Genomic DNA, 26000 nt, shown 5'->3' on the forward strand with positions numbered 1-26000 from the left:
AATTTCTGCGGCGATTCAATGAAGAGCAGCGAAAAGCTATAGGAGAAGAGGTCGCCCGGCTCTTGGCGGCTGGGTTTATTGTTGAAGTTTTTCACCCAGAATGGTTGGCTAACCCGGTGCTCGTACTCAAGAAAAATGGCACCTGCCGGATGTGTGTGGATTACATGGACCTAAATAAGGCTTGTCCGGCTGATCATTTTGCTCTCCCCCGTATTGATCAAATCATTGATGCTACGGCAGGTTGTGCGCGTTTGAGTTTTTTGGATGCCTATTCTGGCTATCATCAGATCAAGATGGCAGTTAAGGACCAGGAGAAAACGGCTTTCATCACCCCGTTCGGAGCCTTCTGCTATGTGTCTATGCCGTTTGGGCTCAAGAGTGCCCAGGCGACTTATCAACGATGTGTACAGAATTGTCTTCATGATCAGATTGGGCGCAATGTTCATGCTTATGTGGATGACATAGTAGTGAAATCCAGAGAGGCGGAAACCTTGATATCTGATCTCAGAGAAACCTTTGACAATCTCCGGGTTTACAAAATGATGCTTAACTCAGAGAAGTGTGTATTTGGTGTGCCTGCAGGCAAGCTTTTGGGATTCTTGGTCTCAAACAGGGGCATCGAGGCTAATCTGGAGAAGATTAATGCAATCACTTCTTTGGCTAAACCAGCATGTATTAATGATGTTCAGCGATTGGCGGGTCGTGTTGCCGCTTTGAGCCGATTCATAAGCCGGTTAGGTGAGAAGGCCCTACCGCTGTACCAATTAATGAAGAAGGCAGACACCTTTGTCTGGAGTGATGCCGCTAATGCTGCTTTTGAGGATTTGAAGAGGCAGTTATCTGAACCGCCAGTTCTCGCGGCTCCCATTGACAAAGAGCCTTTGCTGTTATATGTGGCTGCTAATTCATGAGCCGTCAGTGTGGAGATTGTGGTAGAGCGCAAGGAGGCTGGTAAGGAACACCCGGTTCAACGGCCGGTTTATTATGTCAGTGAGGTACTCATCGAGTCAAAGCAAAGATATCCTCATTGGCAGAAACTTGTTTATGGGGTGTTCATGGCAAGCCGGAAGCTGAAGCAATACTTCCAAGGTCACCCTATCACTGTGGTAAGTTCTGCCCCCTTGGGAGACATTATTCAGAACAGAGAGGCTAGAGGACGAGTTGCCAAATGGGCCATCGAGCTCGGGCCTCATGGTCTGAAGTACGCGCTGCGCACTGCCATTAAGTCCCAAGCTTTGATGGATTTCATCAACGACTGGAAAGAGCTACAGGCACCTGAGGAGAACCCCGATAACACTTATTGGATTATTCACTTTGATGGGTCCAAACAGTTGGAAGGCTCGGGGGCTGGAGTTGTATTAACTTCCCCTCGGGGTGACAAATTTTGTTATGTGCTCCGGCTTATGTTTCCTTGCACTAACAATGCAGCTGAGTATGAGGCCCTGGTCCATGGTCTCCGGATGGCCAAAGAGATGAACTTGAGCCGGGTAAGATGCTTAGGAGACTCAGACCTTGTGGCTCAACAGGTGTCAGGAAAGTGGGACTCTAAAGATCCCCTCATGGCGGCTTACCGTCGTGAAGTCGATGCTGTGGTTGGATATTTCAAGGGTTACGTAGTGGAACACATTGATCGAAGGAAGAATGAGGCGGCGGATGCCTTAAGTCGGTTGGGGTCTCAGCGTAAGCCGGTGCCGCTTAACACCTTTCTTGATGTTTTGCATAATCCTTCTGTTAAGTTACCTACAGAAGAAGATCTGGCAATACCAGACCCGGAGGCACAGCTGGTGGCGGCTCTCCACGTTACCCCGGATTGGACAGTGCCTTATTTGGCTTACATGACCCGGGGAGAGTTGCCAGAGGACGAGACCTTGGCAAGACAAATCGTCCGACGGTCCAAGTCCATGACAATTGTCAATGGAGAGTTACATCATTACAGCGTCACTGGAGTGATTCAACGTTGCGTGTCACCTGCAGAGGGTCAGTAGATCCTTCGTGAAATTCATGAAGGTGATTGTGGTCATCACGCCGGCTCAAAATCTCTTGTGGCCAAAGCCTTCCGTCATGGGTTCTATTGGCTGACGGCTCATGCTGATGCGGAAGACCTGGTCAGTAAATGTGACGGATGTCAGAAATTCTCACGACGAGCCCATGTGCCGGCTCAAGAGTTAAGGATGATTCCAATTACCTGGCCGTTTGCAATCTGGGGGCTTGATATGGTCGGGCCTTTCAAGAGATCTAAGGATAAAAAGACTCACCTCTTGGTGGCAGTTGACAAGTTCACAAAGTGGGTGGAGGCGGAGCCAGTCAGTAAGTGTGATGCAGCCACAGCAGTCCAGTTTATGAAAAAGGTGATTTTTCGCTTTGGTTTTCCACACAGCATCATAACTGATAATGGTACTAACCTTTCCAAAGGAGCTATGGAAGAGTTCTGTCAACGAGAGCATATCCGGCTTGACGTTTCAGCTGTAGCTCACCCTCAATCAAATGGCCAAGCAGAACGAGCCAATCAAGAAATCTTGAAGGGTATCAAGCCCCGGCTCTTGGTCCCTTTACAGCGGACGCCGGGTTGTTGGGTGGAGGAGTTACCTTCTGTACTCTGGAGCATCAATACTACCCCTAACAGATCTACGGGTTACACGCCTTTCTTTATGGTGTATGGAGCAGAGGCGGTCCTGCCAAGTGACATCCGTCACGATTCACCCCGTGTGGCGGCTTATGTTGAGGAAGACAATGAAAAAGCTCGGCAAGATGCACTTGACCTGTTGGATGAAGAGCGAGACTTGGCAATAGCCTGCTCGGCGATTTACTAGCAAGACCTGTGTCGCTACCACAGCCGCCGGGTTAAGTCTAGAACCTTTCAGGAAGGCGACTTAGTGCTCCGACTCATACAGGATCAATCTAACATACACAAGCTATCCCCTCCTTGATAAGGACCCTTTGTGGTCAGCAAGAATCTGAACAATGGATCATACTACCTTATCGACGTTTGAGAGCACAAAGACTCACGTAAGTCGGAGGACGAGACCCGTCGGCCGTGGAATATCGCCCATCTTCGGCCTTATTATACTTGAGCCGTCAGCTCTAATGTGTATATACTTATACTATGTATATTATATAAAGCAATAAAGCAGGACCTCTGTCCTTTTTTCCACTCCCAAAAAAGGTTTATGTGTTTTTCCTTGACAGGTGGTGGAGATAACCAAGGAGAAGCGGATCATATCTGAATCCGGCTTTCCTTTGGTCCGGCTTATGATCATATCTGAATCTAGCCGTTGATCACTTGGGGGCTTCCTGTTCAAACATAGGTCGTATTCGAACCAAAGAGAACATAGCTGTCGATACCCGCTTGATCGGCATACTGCCAAACCCACTTGGGGGCTTCTTGATCATATCTGAATCATAGCTTAACTCCTTTTGGGTCTGACGTGGATCGTATTCGAATCAGCGTCATTAAAAAACTCTTATGGTCACTTGGGGGCTTCCTGTTCAAACATAGGTCGTATTCGAACCAAAGAGAACATAACTGTCGATACCCACTTGATTGGCATCGCCACAGCCACTAGGGGCTAACAGATCGTATCCGAATCTTAGCTCAACCCCTTTGGAACGGGTCACCGATCGTATTCAAATCAGAAACCCTTGAATTTTGTTCATCATATTTTACAAGTGCCAACATTAGGTATCTTGTGACCCTCTTGAAGATACAATGGAATACATTACAATCTTCCAGAATTAATGTTAGTTACATCAGGTTGTTAAGAACCAGGTGAACTTATATGTGCCAATTTTCAGGAGTTAAGTTTACCCTCAGGGGTTGGTTTATATAAGCCGGAAAAAACAGCTGTGAGCACTACAAGGCAATGCAAGGTATTTTTGCAAAGGACATAACAGATTCATACAAACTACAAAGAGAATAATGGCGGCGGCTTATGCAAGTATTAAGGGCCATAAGCATGCGCAAAGGCATAGCAAAACTCAAGGTATCTTTTACTTTGTTACAAGACTCCCCGAGTCTGAATGATGCATTGTTTTCTACGATGACATAAGCAGGTGGTGCCTGACAAGCTACTCTTGGGGTTGACTTGAAGCCCCCGGGTTATCCTTCTCTGTCTCTCCGCCGACTGCTTTGTCCTGGAAGGATGATGAGGCCCAGTCAATGCCACTCAAGGCTTCAAACTCAGCTTCATCATCTATTAAACCGGTTGGGTCGACTTCAGGAGCAAAGGTGTGCTTACGGGTTGGAGGGATCAAGCTGACATCGTCGTAATGTGGCATGGGGATTCTCCGGTTCTCCTTGTCATAACCCGGCTGACACTTGGTGAGGACAGTATCGTTCCCAATAAGAGTAGCCACCGGATGTATATCCTTCACACAGGCGGTGAAATCCTTATCATTAAACATGGTGCCATCTTCCTTTAAACTTGGATACCCAAGAGCAATGTCAGCGGGGTCTAGTTCTGGAAGCCACGCCTTGGCCCGGCTCAATGCGGCTATAACTCCGGCTCTTGCAGATGCTCGTCTTAACTCTTGGATTCGCTGAGGTAGCACAGCAAGCCGCTTCAGCACATCTTGCAGGAGATAAGGAACATCGTTTGATAAAGCCACAACGGCCAGAGCACGTTGCGACCCGGTGTAGAGTTGCTCCACCAGAGTATAAACCGCCTTCAGCTTGATCACCATGTTCTGCTTAAGATTTGTGCTCCTGGGGCCTACGTTATTAAGCATAAGGTGAGTCAGAGGAGACAACTGAAATGGTCATTCAAGGAGTTTTGCAGTGTTTAAGGTTTGGATAAGTCACTCACCGAAGATTGCTGAAACCATTCGAGATATCTGGCGCTTTAAGTCGGACAGTTCGGCCGTTGCTTCCGCAAGCGATGCCTCTGCTGTCTCGGCCCGGGTCACCAGTGCGGCCTTTTCATCAGCCCAAGTTTCTTCTCTAATTGAAAATTTTGCTTCAACTTCTCTTGTTCAGAGACGCTGAATTCAAATTTGGAGTTAGCCTTTTCAATTTCACTTTCTTCGGTTGCCAGGCGATTCTTCAAATCAGCAATCTCCGATTCAAATTTACTTATGGTGGCCTGCATTGCACCAGATAGTAATAAAAGTTACGGTAAGTACTATTAAGTCCCAAGCACTTTGCAAGCAAAGATACTTGACACTTGGGGGCTAATGTATACCGAAGCTTTCTAAATTATTAAGCCGGTCCTGAATATTAAGTCCCAAATACCTTGCAAGCAAAGATTTTTGGCACTTGGGGGCTAATGTATATCGCAAGTTAAAGGTATTGTGTTACATCCGGTTCAATTATTTTTTCTTTAAGCCGGGTAAGTAGCTCTAACAATTTTTCTAAGTCTACAGCATATTTATTCATAAGCAATAGACTTGGGGGCTGGTACAGTAAGTGTGATTGAAAGTAAGCTAGCATAAGTCATACCTCAGATTTTTGCTGTATCTGCTTCACCATGTCAATTTCCAGGTCACGTCTGCTTTGTACTTGATTGATATAGCCGGAGACAATCTCTCCAATACTCAAATGAGTATAGTCAGCGACATCCAGCTTGGCCTTCCGGCATTCCACCAATTCCTTTTTAGAACACTTGGCAAGTGCAGATGGCTGTGCCGGCTCAACAAACTGAGTCTTGATAATTTCAACTTCCTGATCATTTGCCTTGGCGGGGCTAGGAGCCTCCGAGTTACCAGAATCGTTGAGGGTTTGTTCAGTAGGCAGGTCAGAGGAAGATATAGGAACATCATGAGACGGTTGAGGCGGCGGCTCGTGAGCAGAGGCATCAGGAGTAGCTGTGCCCAACTCTGGTTCAGTCACAACCGGCTCTTGGGGCGGCTTATTCTTTTTTGCCCTTTTTCTAGGCTTTACTTGCACACTGTGGAAAAGGTAGACAAGTTAAATACAGCAAATATGAGTAAAATAAAGCATAAGGTACAACAAGTTTATATTACCCGGGAGCAGTTTTGAAGGCTGGCATGTTGGACTGCATAGACTCACCGGAGGAAGGTGAAATATCCTGATAGTTGGAGTCAGAATAATTGAGAGGCTAACAAATGAAGCCTGCCAAAGGAAAAAGAAGGTGTAAATCGGAGATAACCTCAGTCTGGCGTTTCCTGGTCTCATCAGGTAAGCCGAAGGAGAGTTACGCGTCTTTGCTGGTCCGGGTCTGCCTCCGGCTCTCATAATTCTGTCGCTTCAAAAGAAAGTCAGGATCTTGGTAAGCCAAAGGATGTGAAAATCTTACTTTCCGGGTTACTCTTCGAATTTTCTGACGCGGCTGAAGCTCGGAGTCGGAGGAGATTACAATTACCTCTTCCTCGACGGGTTGGCTGTTGCCCGTGTCTTCCTGAAAGAAGGTTAGCATCAGTAAGGTAGAAATAAAGGAGAAAGGGAATTTCAAAGGTTACCTCTTCCTCATTATCATCAGTATCATCAAGCTGAAATAGCTCAGAGGCGCTTGGCTTCCTTTTCCTTGAGGTGGTGGGCTTGGTGGTTCTCTTTTCGGCTCTCTTGGCCGCCCTGGCTTTCTTGGCCGCCTCATGATCATATTGCGTGTTCCAGAAGCTATCATTTGCCTGTAAAAGGTTATAACTGGTTATGCGTAAGAATATAGCCTAACATGATAAAACATAACCCGATGGCTGGAAACTTACTGCAGGGGCCGGGTTCTTCTGGCAAAAAGGTAGTAAGCCGAAGGCATTACTATTCACTGTGCCCTCTTTCAACAAGGACTGAGTTGTAGCTTCCACTACGTCATCTGGTAAGTCGTCAGGGTTATGACGTTGAGGGTCATTCTTCTTGCCTGAATAATTACACATTAAGCCGGGGCGGCGGCTTAACGGAATTATTCTCCAAGCAATCCAGACTCGGACCAAGTCAATGCCATCTAAGCCGTTCCCTAAAAGAGCTTTAATCCTCTTGATTTTGGGGGTGAGTGGCAGGCGTTCAATAGCTGTCAACTTATCCGGCAGCGGGTGAGTAGGTTCAAGGCGCAATGCGCGGAAGCCGGGCAGTGGATTTTCGCCAGCCGGAGAAGTATCTTGGCAGTAGAACCATGTCTGGTTCCAGTCCTTTGGATAACTCGGCAATTCAGCATAAGGGAACAGGCAGTCTCTCCGCCTTTGAATTGATATGCCACCAAGCTCCAGACTGGGCCCGTTGGCCCATTCATTCTGCCGGTTCAAATAGAACAATTCCCTGAACAGGAGTAGGCTGGGTTCTTCTCCAAGGTAAACCTCACAGAAAACTTGAAAGTTGCAGATATTTGACACGGAGTTGGGCCCGATGTCTTGAGGTCTTAAGTCAAAGAAGTGCAAAACGTCTCTAAAGAATTTTGAACCGGGAGGAGCAAATCCCCGACTCATGTGATCGGTAAAAATGATCACCTCCCCTTCCTTGGGTTGAGGTTTCTCTTCAAACGGGTCAGGAGCACGATAAGACATGACGTCCTTCTTGGGCAGATGGCCGGACTTCACAAACTCTGACAGTTTGCTCTCCGTAACAATGGATGGGACCCAGTTGCAGGTAATCGGAGGTTTAACAGCTTTGGGTGCCATTGAGTAAATTGAAGCCTACAACAAGATAAAGGAAATTTTCCGGTTTATTATAACCCGGAGAATAAGTATTATTGGGTTGTCTGAGATGGCGGCTTAAGTAGGGGCATAATGACATACAGGTGGTTGTGTGATAATGTTTAAACAGCTGCAAGTATTAAAGATGATGAAAATTGTCTTAAGTCGCCAAAAGCAGGCAGTGCTGACAGTCAGTATTTTCTTAAACCGGTCACATGAACTACTATGGCTGAAACAGAGTCGACAGATGGCGTTTTTTGGCTAAGTGTGGAACAAACAGGTTTCACAAGTTGCAGCTATTATTTTGGATCAAACGATCGTTCTGAAAAGAAAAATTTCTAGACCTAAAACCAGTGCAGAGAAGTTCATACACTCGAAAGAGGCCTTTAAACAAGGGAAATGAGATCTATTTCTATTCGAGATGGGTGCGGAACAGCCACCGCAGTAGTTCTAACTGTCTAAAGATCAAAAAGGAGCACAGAAGAGGAAAACTATCAAGGGTTTGCAACGGGCGGCGATGAACACTGACGAACTCGGGAGGCCGCAATGCAGATCTAAAAGCAGGGAAGGAAAAGGACTTACAGATGCAGAGCTGTTGCAGGGTTCCGTCGTGTTTCTCTGGTCAAGTCAGGTTGATGCAGCGGCCTGAGTTGGAGAAGACGAGGAAATCTGCGGCGGCGGCGGCAGAGCTCGAGCGGCAGAGAAACAGTGCGAGGAGGAAGACGACCGAGGAAGGAGAATGGGAAAGACCTAGGTCGCACCTATTTATAAGGAAGGGCCGACTGAGACGGCGCGAGAAACGAGGGGACCGAACATCATTATCCAGCGACCCCGACGCCTCGTTTTTCGGAATGGTCAGTAAAGGCAAAGATCCGTTGGAAGATATGATGGAGTAAAATATGAATTTAATTGAAGATGATGTCACGACGGGTTAACGCGGATCCAGAAGATGACGTCATGGCGGGTTAAAACCTTTGTGCAGATAAGAAGACTGAAGGCTTGTTTCTTAAGGTATTTTAAGATTGACATGAACCGGTTCAAATCAATCTGGGGCCTAATGTTGGGGATATAACTATTTTGTAAGCCGCCCAGGAGGGGCCGGGTTACGCAAAGAAGGACTCATCAGAAGAATCCCAAGATCAAGCATGAAGATGGCGGTTCAATAAAGGGTCTAAAGCCCATAAGCAACTTAAGGCCCATAGTGGTAAACCGCCATGATGGCATGACTTGTATCATAAGGTAGAATTAACTAGTCACCGAGCCGGAGACTGTCTATGAGTCGGCCGGGACTCTGTAGGCCGCAGGGTGTCAACCCGTGTATATAAGGGGACAACCCGCCGGCGGCTTAGGGCAGAAAACAACTCATCGAGAGCCAGGCATAGCATATCTCGCTCCCTAGTCATCGAAACCTCAAGCAATACCAACCCAACTAGACGTAGGCCTTCCTTCACCGTAAGGGGCTGAACTAGTATAAACCTCTCGTGTCCTTTGTCCCGATTAACCCCTTTAAGCTTCCTAGTTGCGATGGCTCCACGACTAAGTCCTTGCAAGAGGACATCTGCCAATGTGTGGGAGACACACGAACACCGTTGAACGCCTAAGGAGAAGACTGCATAGGAGATGTGGGCGGCGCGTCAAGAGCATATAAGCCATGGCGAAGACGACCACTAAGCAGAACGGCCCTCGTGTCCCGATCCTTGATAAAGAAACGTTTAGGGTGAAACTCAGCAAGGACATTATTATCACGAGTAAGTTGAGGAATAGACAACAAACTACGTGTAGCAGTGGGAACATGAAGAACATTGGAAAGATGCAGTTTTCAACAATTATATGCAAGAAGTGAAGCCTGACCAACATGGGAGATGCGCATACCTGCTCCATTGGCGGTGTGCACCTGATCATGACCGCGATACGGCTCATGAGTGGAAAGCTTACCCATCTCGTTGGTGAGGTGGTTCGTGGATCCCGTGTCCATGTACCATGTAGGATCAATGGAGTAAGACGGAGTGTGCCCATGTTCATGGCTCGTCACCACAGCAGCCTGTTTTCTCATTCCCTTTGCCATTATTGTCCAGGCCGAGAAAATCTTGCTTGTAGCGTCGATGACAGCGAGAGGTGATGTGACGCTCAAGGCCACACAGCTGACAGGCCTGTTGAGCGCCGCAGCTGGGACAACAAGCCACCGGCCTGGTACCGCCAGTGATGGAGGGCACGACGCCCCGCGGAGCCTGCGGGGTTGAGGGTGCCGGCTTCCCACCGAGCGGCGACGGCTTCTGTGGCTTACCGCGGGTCGTGGCGTTGGCGGAGACGAAACTCGGAGAGGCCTGACGCGCTTTGATGCACTGTTCACGACCAAGAAGACGCGCATAGAGCTCTCGCGGCGGAAGGGGCGCCTCACGGCCGTGAATGTTCTCGATGAGATTGTCATAGTCGTCATCAAGGCCGTTGAGCACGTGGGTGCTGAAATCCTCATCTCCAAGCGGCTGTCCAATCGAGCCCAAGGTGTCGGCGAGGCCAGACATCTTGGTGAAGTACTCGGTGATGGTGAGACCGCCGAGCTTAGTCTCCCCCAACTCGGTGCGGATAGCATGAGCACGCGCCTGAGATTGGGAGGCGAAGCTGCTGTGAAGAGTCGACCAAGCATCTCGCGACGTCGCAGCGAAGATGACCAGCGACGACACGCTCGGAGAAAGCGATGACTGAATAGCGGAGAGGATCGCCTGGTCCTGGGCCACCCACACGTGATGCGTCGGATGGTACGGCGGCGGACACGGGATGGAGCCATCGACGTAACCCTCCAGGTAACGGCTGCGAAGGAGAGGCAACACCTGAGCCCACCATGACAAATAATTATCCGGCGTAAGCTTCACCGGAAGAAGGTGCGAGAAGTAGAACGGTGTCGGCGCCACCGCATGGTCCATATGAGTCGGCGCCGGTGGTGCATAGCAAGCCAACAGAGGATCCGTGTCGTGATGAGGGGCGATCGCCAGTGACGCGCCCGCGTACGGCGACGAAGGATAGGCGCCAGGGGCCGGGTAGGCGCCAGGAGCCACAGAGCCATCACCCGGGCCAGTCGAGGCTCCAGAAGGCACAGGAGGTGCAGCCCCATAGGGCAGCGAGGACGGCGGCGGCACCATGTAGGGCTGGGGGTGCGACTGCCCAGCATACGGCGGCACCGGCGGCGCGCCGTAGGGCGCCGGCCAGGCCGACGAGGACGGCAGCATGGCGCCATACCAGGGCGGGCCGTAGAATGACGGAGGGGCCGCGACAGGCGCGGGTGCAGGGTCACGAGGACCCGGCAGCACAGGGGCGATGGTCGAGGACGGAGCGCCGGAAGAAGCCGGCGGGGGCAGGCCGCCTGACCCGCTCGATCCGATCTGACCCGCGGGAGTCCCGCCGGGCGGCTGAGCCTGCCACCAGGCCGTGGCCAGCGGGCGGGACACCATGAAGGGCGACGAGGGAGCGGCTGTGGAGGCCGGTGCTTGGGCCGAGGCAGGGACGGCGATGTTGGAAGAAGCCGAGGCGGCGGCGGCGGCGACAAGGGCAGTGGAAGACATCGAAACCCTAAACTGATACCATGTAAAACATATAGTTTGGGAAACTGCTCAGACACCCTAAACGGGGTGTGGCTATCTCATTATATAGGAGTACCAAAGGATACAATACAATTACAGATGTATACGAGAGTCCTCGTATATATACAGTCTAACACGATGGTACCGGCAAAAACAACAAAATCGATGCTCCAAACAGTGTGTTTTTGGAAGCATTTCAAAGCATTGACTTTTTCTTTTGCTGACACATCTGCAAATGTGATTCCATTGCAAAAATTTGCACGCGTGTAGAAAGATCTTTAATGTTTCTTGACAAAAAAAAAATCAGAATTTTTAAATATTTTTTCGGATTTTACTGTTCATCTGAGAGCACGTGAGCTCGAGCTCACAATAGCATTTTTTTTTGCCAAATACACAATAGCATTTTCGGGCCTTTTTTTGTCTTGCAATGGTTTCCCAGCGAACAAAAACACTCCCTGTCCAAGAGAAACAATCCCGGACTTGTCGCACCAACTCGGTATCTGAAGGGGCACGACGTTGATACCCGGTGTCGCGAATCCTGAGAGTTCGATATAATCCAACTCAAACAAGCAACAGTCCAATAGAATCGAAAGCAGCAACATTTTAGATGTCTTTTAATGTTTTTTTTACCCTTACTATAGATATCGATCAGTTCATTTTGCACAAGCTTCACAGGTCGATATTATTATAGAAGTAGAAATAGCAAACAGTTCAGGGGATCCGGCGCCACAGAGGGGCGCGGCTACAAGGAGAACAAACCATGATCACCGCTAATTTACAACGACAATGCCCGGAAACGAAGAAACAATAGGGACATGAGAGACAGCAACTTCGTAATTTCTATATATACAGCCAGGCCAAGAAACAATTGGTGTGCTGGGCATTTCAACTTGAGTTGAGTCGTCAGAGGTTCTCTGCAGGTTTGTCATCGTCGCAGCCGCTAATTTAGCTTTGCAAGAGATTACAGATTCGTCTAAATATAGAGAATAATAGAAACGGTCGACTACTGCTTGGGCACTTGATGCATCTGTAGAGAGTTTATTCGCGTGGGCTCATCCTTCCGGCGGGTTAGCTATTTGGCTTGACCTGATCGCTGGCTGGAGCAGCGAACCCCGGGTAACCCAATGTAGAGCTCCGTCTCCACGTCATCGTCTCTCGGTACCGGCTGATGCTCTGGCGCCGGCTCGCCACGTGGCTGCAGGGGTGCAACGCAGTTCGGGGCAGGAAGAAACAGCGGCGCCTCAAGGTTGCGCTGCTGCAGCGACAAGATCGACGTCAGTGGCTGATTGGAATTCCATACATATTACATGATGGGTGGGAGATTAATTGGCTATGCTCTCTCTGTCTCTTGCATATAAGATAGTATCAAGTGCTCTGCAGTTCTACTTGCACAAAGTTTCTTTGTAGCTCAGGCTACATGGAACCTCTTATTCTCGACCCTCCAGCCTTGCTTTGAGATCCGTACTCTCAAAGCAAGGCTGGAGGGTCGAGGATAAGAGGCGAGCAGTTCGGAGTTTGCACTGCGAGACTGAATGATATGTCCTATAATATAAGAGTGTTTTTGACACTACATTAGTGTCAAAAAGGCTTTTATATGATGGGACGGAGGGAGTAGTAGTTTGTTCAAAGTCATCACCTTTCCACGCAAGTCTTCGTTGTCTTTGAGAAGCGTCCTCTCCTGAACATAGAGATACAAGAAGCATGAAGAATTAGCTGGCTTGTGTACTGTGAGTTAAGTATATAGGCTGCTGTAAGATTTTTATTAAAAAAAAACACGCCAGACGTTACTCTGGCCTTCGGGGTTATGCATCAGTTGGGGATATACCTTCTCTTTCAGGTTAGCTATCTGCTGTTCGAGCAGCTGGGTCTGACGGCAGTGCAGTGAACACATACACAGATTCATGTTAGTTCGTGTCAAATTGAGCAGCTCAGCTGTTTTGTGGAATTCAAGAGTTTTGAACTAGCCAACCTTCTTTCCTCTGATGACGCGGAGACTCTTCTCAATTTTTCCTTCCAGAAAATGCAGTTCTTCAGTAGAGCATCCTCCTAAATTTTCGCCCAAGATCTTTCTGCACCTCATATAACACAGCATTATTTTCGGCTGTCTAAGTATAATTAGGCTTCAGAAGTGACAAGATTGCTTACCGCTTCGTATCTTCAAGAGCTTCAAGTTTCTTTGCCAAGCTTAGAGCATCAGCTTTGACTTGCTGCAGTTCAGAATCCAGATGATTCAGCGTAAGAATGTGTGTCGTCACGTCACATTCCATACTATAATGCCCAGAGCAAAAATTTAAGTCCTTATTATACATACAAAATACTAAAGGGCAGTATATATCATGTTTTTGCTCGTAACATGCGTCCATGTGACATTGCAATAGTGAGCTGGCATAAATTAGTTGCTACAACATTGATGGCTCCTGATTTTTAATTGGTTAAATGAAGAATGGCATAATCCTTGACGGTTTTGAACTTTAGATGCACGACCATGTCAATATTAACATTTGTTTTGCTGTATTCATTGAAGGTGTAGAAGTGCATCCAGTCATTAGTCAACATGGTAAATACAGTACTAAAGAGAGCATATTGTGATCATATTCCTACATTAAGTACTACATTATAAGGGTTGTGCAGGTGAAAGTTTCCCTTTTAGCTATTATATATCAATTGAATTTACAGTGGCGTGGATCAATATGTATAGTTGTCATGCCGGTCACTGACAAATTAATATACTGCTGTAAGAGACAGCAAATTGCGTCACTGCTATATTGTGTTATGGCTATATTCTGAACAACAAGGCCGCCTCAATATATACAAAATGGAGGTGTACTATAACTTTGATATCACTTGTCAGATATTATTCACATAATTGTAAAGGATGATTCAAGTCTTAACCAACCAGGAAGTTCATATATTAGGATCTTCACCTGTATATCTGGCTGTACTATCTTGTTATTAACAGTATCCTTTGTATAAGCCTTATAGCGGTCAATCGATTTCTGCAAGCTGAATCGCACATACAATAAAAAAAACTAAAGTTAGAAATTAATAATTACTTTCTGTCAAAAGAAATAAAGATTTTAAGCATATTATGATTGAGCACCAAGAATGCATATTTTGCCACAGAGATTATGGAGATCAAGATAAAGAAACAATGTCGGAAATGGTAAATATTTTTAAGGACAAATAAAATCAATAATGAGATATTGAATATAAAGTGCCAATAATGCAACATCAAAATATACAAATATTATTGGAAATGATATTTAGTTTTCAAGAAAAAAATAAGGTCAGAAATGAGATTCTAAAGAATGTAACATCTGGCTTAAACTATCCTTCTTTAACTTTGCTAAGGTACACCCCCCTAGAAAAGTTTACAGATTTTGATGTAGATTAAGGGTTTGTTTGTATAGGTAGTGTGTGTGTGTGTCTATATATATATATATATATATATATATATATATATATATATATATATATATATATATATGCAAAACGCAATTCCTATAAACTAGAAAAACTGTCTAACCGAATAAAATTTGTCTAGCTATTCTAACTAATCTGTTTATACGAAGAACTTGTTTCTAGGAAACTCAGAATTTCATGATTGTAGAAAAACGACTATTTGTTGTTTTTCCAAAAACGTGATTTAGCAATACTGGATCCTAACTAACTTCCTCACGCCCCACACTTTTTTCATGCGATTCTACTTCCACAACTCACGGAGAGGGGAATATGGATTGTTATCCAAACATGTAAATCAGGAGTCCAGCCTACACTTTCCTAATCCCAAACACTAATTTTCCTACACTGATTGTTCACAAAGCTACTAGTAAAACTCATTTGACTAAAAGCCAGCTAAAAACTAGTTTTCTATAAACTCATGGTTTATTATGTATATCCAAACAGCCACTAAAGGTGGCGATTAGAAGATACTCCTTCAATCAAAAAGAGTATATAGTCTTTTGTATCCAAATCAATCTATTCAATACGTCCTTTGTATCTTCGGTACACCACCCTTGCATCCTCTATCATGGACCCCATCACTTGTTAGATTTAGAAAGTGCCCGCACTGGGGCGTTGCTGCCAAGACCTACACACGCCAACCATGGTGCCAACCACTGCCCACGACTACATAACCAAGAGACATCCCCCCCCCTCTCGTCGCAGCCACGTCAGTACCAACTACAAGGCATTGCTCCGGATTGGAGTCAGATCTGCACCTCTGCACGCACAATATGGCGGTACTTTACAACCAGAAGCGCAATTTGTTATAGAACATCTGGGTTAATATGATTGATAGACTACTCACATCAACAAGGTGCACCTTCTTGTCTGGAAGCTCTTCTTCAAATAACATACAAGTTAAGAATGTTTGGCCTTAGGTAATTTGAGGATGGATGACCGACTGAGAAGTTGAGATCCTGAGTGCGCACGAGTGAAGACAAAGTGCATAGGAAAGGCTAGTGTTGATCTGTCGGGTCAGTCTAGATCCCAGGTGATAGCCAGGTGTAGCGGTCTTATACCCGATAGCCAGTCTGGGGGCGTTACAGATGTCAACACTAGCGACCTCACATGCCTGGAAGCGGCGACATCTTGGTATTGGCGGGTGCCATGGTTGTGCCAACCCCTGTCTTTGGCGAGCACGACATTGAGCCGTCTGCGACAATATGGGAGATGGAGGCGCGAGTTTGGCAATGAAAGGGATTGTGATGTTGTAGGTGGTGCTCATGTACAACGAATGGAGCATGGACTTGGGCACTTTTGTCGTGTAACCCTCGCCGGGGTACGCAAGCTACATGTCCTGGTGACCTACCGCGTGGACGTGGCACAAACTTTCCATGATTTATCAAAGAAGCCATTGAATGGTGTGTAGGCCGAGTTAACCCGTTGATCAGTATTCAAGGAGAGTTCACAATGCTTGGCATCATAATATTACTTGGCCTGAAGAAGATCTTGAGCATCAGTAATGAACTCATCTAGGTCTTAAAGTAAGGGATCAACTATCGCACCAGTATCATAGAACCATAGAGCCAGGGGCATGCCCAAAACAACATTGAATGGAGTACGCCTTACTGCAGTATGAAAGGGTGTATTATAGCATAATTCTACCCAAGGAAACCATCGGAGCCAAGTGCGGCGATGACCGCTTATTATATACATCATAGATACATTGCAATTACATGATTGCCAAACTTTGTTTGGTCTTCAGACCGAGGATGGAAAGCAGAGTTCATGTGCCTAGCTAGAGAGGCTGAAGAGTTCTAGCTTACTTGTAAAGACAGGATCTAAATCATACACTATCGTCTCTAGTAGACCATGAAGCCATACAATGTAGGTGAAGAAAGCATGGGTGACTATTACTATTAGGAAGAGGATGAACAAGCAAAATGAAGTGTGCCATCAATGAGAAAAGACCCATCAATAAAAGAACGACTGGTTTTCCACGCACTCATGAAAGGCGCCAATATCTACCCAAATATGGGATGGGAGTGCCATGGATTGCAAGAGGCTTCTTGGGTGCATATACTGAAACTTAATCTGTTGGGAAATGGGCAAATACCCACAAAGTCATTCACAACACATATTGAGCACTTGGCACATGGAAGTCAATACATAGACAGTGCAATGTCCTTTGAATCCCCTCATGGCCGTGTCATGAGCCAAGGAATGTATGGTGGGAATGGCGGAGAGGATGGCAAGATGTAGATGCGTCCACCAAATCTTGGAAGGCCGTCCGTGCAACCCTAAACTGCCCCGAGGTTACCTGACTTTTGCTGTTGTTGCAAATCCACGTATCGGCTATGTGCCCATATATGTGCGCAAGGTGACAAGAGCATGAAGGATGGGTTACACAGTGTTGTCAACAATCCTTGGTGCTCCTTCCAAGAGTGTAAGGCATCAACCACAATGTTTAGCTTGCCCATGCGAAATTCAATGAAGAAATAATAGCCGAGGAGCTTGCTAACCTGGTGGTGTTGAGGGATGGTGGATAAGCATTGATCGAGGAGGTACTTCAAGTAGTCACGACCTAGATTATGGAGGGATAATCGTGGGATGTTGGAGGTATGAGGCCGTTTGGGCTTAGGCGTCGTGGCAGCTAGAGAGGGGGGGGGAGGGGGGGAGGTAGATTGATCTTGAGGTAAACCCTCCACTTTTCAATTTATTTCTTTGATGCCAGAATTACACGAGCATTGTGTTGCGTACAAGAGATGGTTCAGCTGAGCCCAAGATTTTGTGCTGGTGGCGGTAATGCTTGCCCCACATAACTGGTAGTGCGAGGCAAGGTGGTAATTTTGATTACCGCCAATTGCATTTCCAACCCCTCGTTAAGTGAGCTTACGGGTACAAAAATGAACTACCTTTAGTTCCGATTGGCCCAGTTAATTAGTAAGGATTTTCTCATAATTGAGTGGTTACCGTGCAGTTACCAGAGTTTTAATTATTTAGAGAACTGATGTAACTTTCAGCATATTCATTTTTCTTTTGCAAAAAGGAAGCGTATTAATAATGTGTAACCATGGTAACCGCAAACTCTGGCCCCTTTAAGGCCTTGTACAATGCTAGATGTTTAGGGAGGTGCTTAGAAAAATAAACCGGATTTTTCTAAAGCACCGTGCCAATTTCTACAGGAGAGACGTCTAATTAAGCATCTGCCTTGTATAAATAAGCACGGGTGTTTAAGAAAAGTCTGGTTTATTTCTCCAAGCACCTCTCCTAAATACCTTGCATTGTACAAGGCCTAAGTAAGAAAAAGATCACTCGGTAGCCAAAACATTGCTACTAGCATGCCCCCTCTTTAAATTACAATGGATGAAACTCTAATGGCGATTTATCAATTGTAAATCCATATTTGGATGCGATTTTGCTAACTCGGTTCAGCCATTTGATGAACCAGATTCAAAAGATATGTGACCATGTGAGGATTGCATGGCCGAAGTAATAGCATATACAACCGCAATTGCATAAATCCAGCCTCCAAATGCTCGTGGACACGCCCGGCCGCGAACCGGACAATGACCGGACAACACATAAAAAGTTGATCCCACAACTACAAACACCATTTTCAAATCACCAAATCCATATTATTACATGCAACGTAAAACCTAATCTGAGCGGACCTCGGCGGCTCCGCCGTGCCCATGTCCAGCAGCCGGTTGCACCCCTTGAAGTGTTGGTCTGGTCGTCGGCAAGGTAGAGTAGGACATGGGACACTGACCGGCTTAGGGGACTCAAGGCGCCACCGTCTCCCATACCGTACTCTTCCTCGTCGGAGTCCGGAACCTTCACTATGTCGGTGGATGTGAGACGATGATGGATTTGCTTGGGAGGAGCCGGCGATGTCAACCACAACGCGGTTGCGGCGCCCGGACTGGTGCACGACACGGGGCGCCGGAGAATGCTACTCCACCTCGCCAACGTCCACCGCCGTGAGGGCTTCCGCCGTCTCCCACGCCGCTGCCTTGCACGGCGGGCACGCCACGCCATATTGACGTCAGCGGACTCCCATGCGTTCACCTCCGCTTCGGCGCGCCAACGAAGAGGTTGCACATCCACCGGCGTGTTCGGGCGTCAGACAAACCTACCGCCTCCAGTGACGCAGCCGCAACACATCTCATGCCGGATCCATGCATAATTTGGGCAGACACAATGAATTCCCGGCGGAAGGAGTTCGAGCATTGCCGTATGACTGCCTCCTCCCGGGAGCGGCGGAGCGCAAGGCGGATGGTCATCTTCTTGGGGCCGTGTGGGATGAGCTCGGGGTCAACGGATCTGGAGGTGTAGTACTCGAATCCGCTGGCCGCCATGTCGGAGAAGATAAGTAGAACGCCGGACGAAAGTTTGTGGGTAGAGGGAGTAGATTGGAGTCGAGGGGAATGGAATGAAATGCGGCTAGAGTTTCGGCCGGACGTACAGGTCCAATTAGTATGGAATGGAGTGAAATGTTTTTAGGCATTGATTGGCACTTATTAAATGGATAACTTGTGCCTGTTGAGCTAGCTCTGTGCAAAGCCAAAGAGTACATATATACATGTGGACGTACAGGTGCGCATAAATCCAGATTAATACATTCATTAGCCAAATCAGTTTCAGAAATGAATGCCATAGCTAGCTTTGATTGGTTAAACTATGAACAACAATGAATATTAAATTGCATGTTCAGGTTACATAAAAATTACAGTTTTAGACTGTGAAAGGTAATTTGATAATGCTAAAGGGGTATTCGTATTCACACTGTAGTCGGCAATGATTATCTTTCATGATACAAAGGGGCAGTGTGTCAATTAAGGCAAGCAATCTGGCAACAGTGTCTTAGAATTGGTTAAGGTGTCTCCGAACCAAGTAGACATTGCACATCTTTAGAATTAGTTGCGCCACAAGTGCAGGAAAATCAGAAAGGCTGGATAAAATTTATTGATTAACGCCCACTATTGCCACGCAATAAACCTGATTACATATAAATATTTTCTAACATGCGCGGATAAGAACAAACTAAATATTAGCCTACCAAGCTAATAGAGTAGCAGATAAGACGGGGAACAAATGATTATTATCTAAGGAAACAAATTTGTCATACTCAACGGGAAAAATACTTGTTTGGGAAAAATAATCATCATAATTAATGCTCAATGTTTAGTCCAAATACTACAGTACAATCGGCAAAATATAATTCCATTAAAAGTGGACATGGACAATAAATATTGCATGTGATATTTACTATAATAGAAAAAAATGCTATACTAAATAATAACATTTACTATTTCTTATAAATACTTTTATTAATAATTTTCTATACTAATAAAAATTTAGTATAGTAAAGTAAGTTCCTTCAGTGTGTAATTGTTCAAGACCTATCATTAACTTGTTGCTAAGCATACAATATAGAAATCAATACTTATCTCACCAAATGTAGTCTAATTATTCCATAGACTACTGTGAGTACCACCTAAACATATTTTTATGAGTTAAAAGATTAGTCTAATAATATAACTGGATTCATTCATCAATAGAGTTACTACATAACAGATAACATGCATGTTTGTTTCGAATTTGAAGTGTGTGAAACCTATGTGTGACCGTACTATTTCGTTGGTCAGGCTGTAGAAAATATTCTTATCTCATCCTAGTAAAATTACAGGTTGCTTTTTAGTTTTAAGTAGAGAGATGAATGCATATAAAACATGGCAAAATTAATACTAACAAAAGGATGTACTATCGTTATCGCATTTACCAATTGGCTATGCACGAACCTATCTGAAGGCCTGCCTGGTACGTTTGAACGTGGTTTGGTTCAGTCACACAATATATAGCCAAATTTTAAGACATGACTACGTTCTTGGTCGGGAGAAGTGATGTGTTTAACAGTGTTGGCGGGAAAAATTCTACCGACATGGAGATAGAAAAATGACCAAATATGGCTAGGTCATATGTAATACTGAAAGTTTAGGCCAAAACATGGAAAAACGACCTGTCATAATACTACTACTATGATTTCATACAGAAGTTTAAGGTTTGATTAGCCCGCGGTCTACCAACCAAAGTAAGCACTCTTTCGTACACTTAAATTAAGACGAATCAGCTGATGAGGATCAACGCATGAAACCCTACAGGCCGAGGCGAAACATGCAGTTTTCCTGCTCAGGACTAAACTAAAACTCGTCAAATGCGAAGGACACCCGGATCAGAAAGCTCCCCGAAACTACAGTATCGCATGTACCACACAAACTGGCAAGGAGCGCGGACCCCAACCAATCAAGCAAGAAATCAGCGTACGGTGCCACTGTGACCAAGCCAAGGTCACACATCCGAATCACAGGCCATACCTCGAACGGAACTGACGCGACTGGAGAGCGGAAGAGAAATCAGGTCAAATCAGCGGTGGTGCTGCGAAGTGCCAACACAGGAGAAATTATTACTTTGCTTCTATAGGTGAAGCTCGCGGTCCGGAGTCCGGACGTCACATGAGCACGTTTCTCCATCTGTAGCCGCAGCCTTCCTTCCCCGGACGCACCGCAATTGCTGGGCACGCCTGCCTCCTTTTACTCCCAGCCTCGATCCCATTGGCTGCTCATCATTAATTTCGGCCTTGTGCTCCATGTACCAGCCACGATCTCATGTGTGTCCTTCATTTTTCAGAACCTCTTTGACTCGCTAGCAGCCGTGATCGAAAGGAAAGAAAGAAGGAGAAGAGGCCAGGGAGAATGCAGGCTGCGAGGCTCCATGAGATGAGATACTGCGGGGGGAGTGAGAGGGAGCTGGAGAAATCGAGGGGGGGAAGAAAAGCAAAAGCCAAAAAGTGCGTGCGTGTGTGTGTGACAAAAGTGAGAGAAGGAAGAGCGGCCTCTCAAAGGTTATGGTGTGGTGTGTGACATTTGTGGGAGAGACGGAGACAAAAGTCAGAGCGAGCTAGCAGGCCTGTGCTTTTTGATTAGCTGTGTGCAGCGGGTCCGTACGGACACTTTGGGGAAGAATGGCAGCAGCAGCTACAAGAGTTCGCGGCCTCCAATAATAGCAACCGCGGCAATGCAAAGGCCGGCTAGACGGCCGGACGGTGTCGTCGCCTCGCCCATGAACCCAAGAACCCAAGAACCCAAGCAGCAACCGGATTTCGAACAGCAGCAGGGAAACTAGATTCAAGATTTGGCGTTTGCGTGGGGGTACCTAGTGGCGCTGGCGAACTCGTAGAGCCTGCCGCGAGGGGAGAAGACGACGAGCGCGACCTCGGCGTCGCAGAGCACGGAGAGCTCGAAGGCCTTCTTGAGTAGCCCGTTCCTGCGCTTGGAGAAGGTCACCTGCCGGCTCGTCGCGTTCTCTATCCGCTTCATCTGCGTCTTCCCCCGCACCATCCTTCCTGCCGCTGGCGGAGCTCGATCGATCCCCTCTCCTCCGACGAAAACGGCAAACGGGCCAATCACCAACTACACAGCGCGGTGAACAACGGAGGAATTAAGTGAGTAAATCCGAGCGAGCGGGGATCAAACGCGATAAAAACGGGTAGATCTGAGAGGGCAGGGCGCTCACCAGAAATGGCTAAGCGAGCGAGGAGAAGGAGAGGAGCGGGGAAGACGGCGCGTCCGCGGCTTCCCTTTCTGGTCCCTGCCCGCGTAGCCCGGAGAGGAAAGGGCGTGGTGTGGGGTGGGTGCGGGCACTGTGCACTGGATTTATAAGGTAGGGAGGAAAAAACTCGGCTGCCGATTAGTGGACGGGGTGGGAAGGCGGCCGGAGGGAGGGAAGGTATCGAAGGGGTAACAAAAGGAAGCCACCCGGCCAAATAAAGAAGACGACTGCGCGAGGAATTTCCCGTCCTAGGAAAAATCAGGGGACCCGCCCAGGAGCCCCCGCTGGAGCGCCATTGGCCGTCGCCGTTGGTTCGCGGAAATTAACGGGGAACTCCCGCCCGGAGGATGACGATTTTGTGGCCACAACCCTCGAACTCATGCGTATTTGCAGCAAAGTTTAGCTGTGTGGATGTGTGTGGGTGATTGGCAATGCTAAGTACCAGCATGTTATTGGATACTCCCTCCTGTTTCAAAATAAATGACCCAATTTTGTACTAACTTTCTACTAAAATGAGTACAAAGTTGAGTCATCTATTTTGGAACGGGGGGAGTAGTTAGGAGGACAATGGTACCCCCAGCCCACTAGGTTTTAAGTCCTAATGCTCGCATTTTCCTAAATTTATTTAGGATTTCCGACGATGCGTTTTCAGTGGGAGAAGAAGTTCATGTCGACGACGAGACGCCTATCACTAGTGGAAAACTCGGCTTTAGTCCCGGTTGGCAAGGTCCTTTAGTCCTGGGTCACCCACCGGGACAACGAAATTGGGACTACAGGCCCCTACCCTTTAGTCCCATGTCACCAACCCGGGACAAAAGTCCCTCCACGCGGCTGCGAGCGCGCGTCGAGTGCTGAAGGGCATTTAGTCGCGGTTGGTGACACCAACCGGAACTAAGGCCATGCCACGTGGCCGCGAGCTAGCGCCGGGTGTTGGAGGACCTTTAGTCCCGGTTGGTAGCACCAACCGGGACTAAAGCCCCGCCACGTGGCCGTGAGCTAGCGCCGGGGGCTGGAGGACCTTTAGTCCCGGTTGGTGACATCAACCGGGACTAATGATTTTGTGTGGGGATTTAGCGTTTTAGGGTTTATGGTTTATTTTTCCTTTTCATTTTGTGTTTTTCATTCAATACTTTTTCATTTCAAACATATTTTATACTACTACATAATGTACACGTTATGCATATATAATATATTTTCTCGTATGACCATACATATATATAATATAATTTCTCATACGACCATACATATATATATACAATTTCTTCTACAGTTTGGAGATCATCACATGCAGGCCTTAGGTGCAATGCTATTCTCCGCTTTCATTTATGACCTCCGTAAACAAAAATCCTGCAATTTTCTCTTGAATTGTTCGTATGCTGTTCTTTGGTAGGAGCTTCTCCCGCATTGCTTCCATCTTTAAAGAAGGAGAGATAAATATAAATATATTAGTTGTGTGTCTATATATATTAGACCACCATAAAAAATTGTGAATAGTGTTTACGTCGAAGTTGTCTTACATCTCTGCGCCATTCGGTCGTAATGCGAATTTTCTCGCAAACGTAGTATGCACATAAATTAGTCACATGTTGCTGCCTCATGCACTTTGCGAGAATAGAATTCAACCAGATAATAATCAAGCATGATAATGGTATTGAAACTAGAATTAAAGAGATGCGCGGACCTAACTAGTACTACTTAATTACCTTGGTATGTCGCCATTTCAGCTTCGGTTTCCATTCACGGACAACCTCTTTGATGAACCGTTTCCAAACCCTGCCCGGCAAAAAATGAATAAAGGAGTTATTAATTACTTGATATGAGGAAATGCACGAAAAGAGGCCGATATAATGCGATAATGATTGAAATTACCTGTCGAGTATCAAAACCACGTTGGTGTATTCTCAAGTGTCTTTACCTAGTGAGTACAGGGTTTCAACAGTTCCCTCGTCAACTCCAACGATTAGCAGGATCCAGTGGAACATGCACACACGTTTATAAGCATGCATGCATAACTCATCAACTACGCTTAACATCGAGTAAGCAAAACAGAATTTGTAGTGCAAGACAGTAACACTCACTTAAAGTTGTAAGGAAATAGTATTTCTGTTCTAGTATTTAGTTCCTTTATAAACCTTAGCAAGTTATCCTCTGAGTCTTTGGCGTGGCTTTGTATCATAATTTCATTAATGATATATGGGTCAACGAACCCAATGTCATAGATTCCATCTCTTTTGCATTCGAAAATCTTCATTTTGCATAATAGCGTACAAAAGAATATAGTGAGGATAATTACAGGCAATGAACAAGATGAATTAGAGACTTAAATTACAATAATAAATCACTTATAGACAGTAGCAACTGACAATAGATTTGTCGAGTGCATCTTGATTGTATAACTGAAAAATTTCTGGAAACTCAATCATTATCTCGTTTTCGTAGAAGTAATGCTCTTCCTTGACTTTCACTGTGAACATCTCTCACTCGTTCTTTACTTTTTTCATGTACCACTCATGCAATCTTCGCATTTGTGTTGATAGATGCGGGACCTGCTCAGGTCTGACCAGAGGGTTCCCGGGACATATTTCCATGCTAATTCAGCCATGGGGACTTCCTCGGTGCCTAGGAGTTGATTAACATTGATACCAAAGTCTTTAGCAGTGTTGGTTACCTTATCGGCAATCACCTAGAGTGGGGGATCGATTGCATTGCCTTTTCTTCGTGCTAGGGAACTGTTTTCCCGCTTTTATTACTACTTGTATGTCTCGATGCTGCATTTTTTTCCTCATATGACTTCCTAATAGAGCAGTCATAGTTTGATGGCCTATTCTCCACATGTGCTAAGGCTCGCTCAAGAAGTTCCACAAAGTGCTTTACGGTTTTCGCAGGTATTATCTCCTTTGGCGGTGTGGGTGGTTTCGGTGGAAAATGGGACTTAACTTCGGAAGCCACGACCGCTCTGGTTTCCTCATCAGTCATATCATAAGCTAACTTCTTTTTGGCAGGAGGCTCATCATTGGCTTTCTTGTTTGGTGCTCTCTTTCGCTTTTGGCCCTGCTGCTGGGACATAGGGGGTGGAGTCGGCTGACGCGGCGGAGATCGATATGGCGTACTCACATTGGGATCCCTCTCGAGGTGGGGTGGACTTAGAGGTGTATTGCTACTCGGAGGAGTTGGTGGCATTGGCACCGAGTTTGGAAACACGGTGCATTCCTTTCTCCATGCAATGACACGACGTATGAATTCTCCCAGTGTCGCTCCCCTTCACCTCTAGGAATGTCAAACTCTAGTGAGCCATATCTCGACAGAACTACATCCACCCCGACACAAGCATAGCCAGCTGGAATTGGATTGCCATGGATGGTTGCTTCAAGTGCAATCGTTAATGCAAAGTCGACCGCCACCTTCATGGATATGTTCTTCATTTTCTGGTGTATCTCACAAATTGTCCTCTCTTTGATATCATCCACGGGGTAGCGAGCCAGCAGTGCATCATCGGCTCGGAACCTCGTGGAACCCACGTTGCTTTTCCGCATAGATGGGACGGTACTATCCAATACTGGATCTGCTTGCTCCTACCGTGGATACGCCCTTTGCTTGCTAATTGTGTCGATCTGCTCCTGCTACCGCTTTAACATGCGTTCCAACTCCTCGTTCTTTGTTTCTATCTTCTTAAGACGGTCTGCATCCTGCTTCTTTTTTCTCTGATGACTTCTATAAGTGTCGTTCCACTCCGAAAACCCCTTAACCCATGGAACAACGCCTTTGCCTCGTGTTCGTCCTCCGTGTTCATGA

At 46.5% G+C, this 26000-nt stretch overlaps 1 protein-coding gene across 2 annotated transcripts; it reads right to left on the reverse strand.

The window, feature by feature from the left end:
* Positions 1 to 11969: 11969 nt before the first annotated feature.
* On the reverse strand, positions 11970 to 22393 carry LOC125512304 (MADS-box transcription factor 56-like). Of its 2 annotated transcripts, none has more exons than XM_048677406.1 (8): positions 22173 to 22393; positions 21813 to 22069; positions 14078 to 14156; positions 13299 to 13360; positions 13123 to 13222; positions 12979 to 13020; positions 12790 to 12831; positions 11970 to 12405 (listed from the first exon to the last, which is right to left on the reverse strand). In XM_048677406.1, the coding sequence occupies exons 2-8, from the start codon at positions 21995 to 21997 to the stop codon at positions 12226 to 12228; spliced, it is 690 nt and encodes a 229-aa protein (XP_048533363.1). In that variant the 5' UTR covers positions 21998 to 22069; positions 22173 to 22393; the 3' UTR covers positions 11970 to 12225. The 2 variants fall into 2 exon arrangements, with proteins under 2 accessions (XP_048533363.1, XP_048533358.1); XM_048677401.1 differs by having other exon boundaries at positions 11970 to 12408.
* Positions 22394 to 26000: the final 3607 nt, after the last annotated feature.

This window comes from Triticum urartu, chromosome 1 (assembly GCF_003073215.2).
Source record: "Triticum urartu cultivar G1812 chromosome 1, Tu2.1, whole genome shotgun sequence".
Classification (NCBI taxonomy): domain Eukaryota; kingdom Viridiplantae; phylum Streptophyta; class Magnoliopsida; order Poales; family Poaceae; genus Triticum; species Triticum urartu.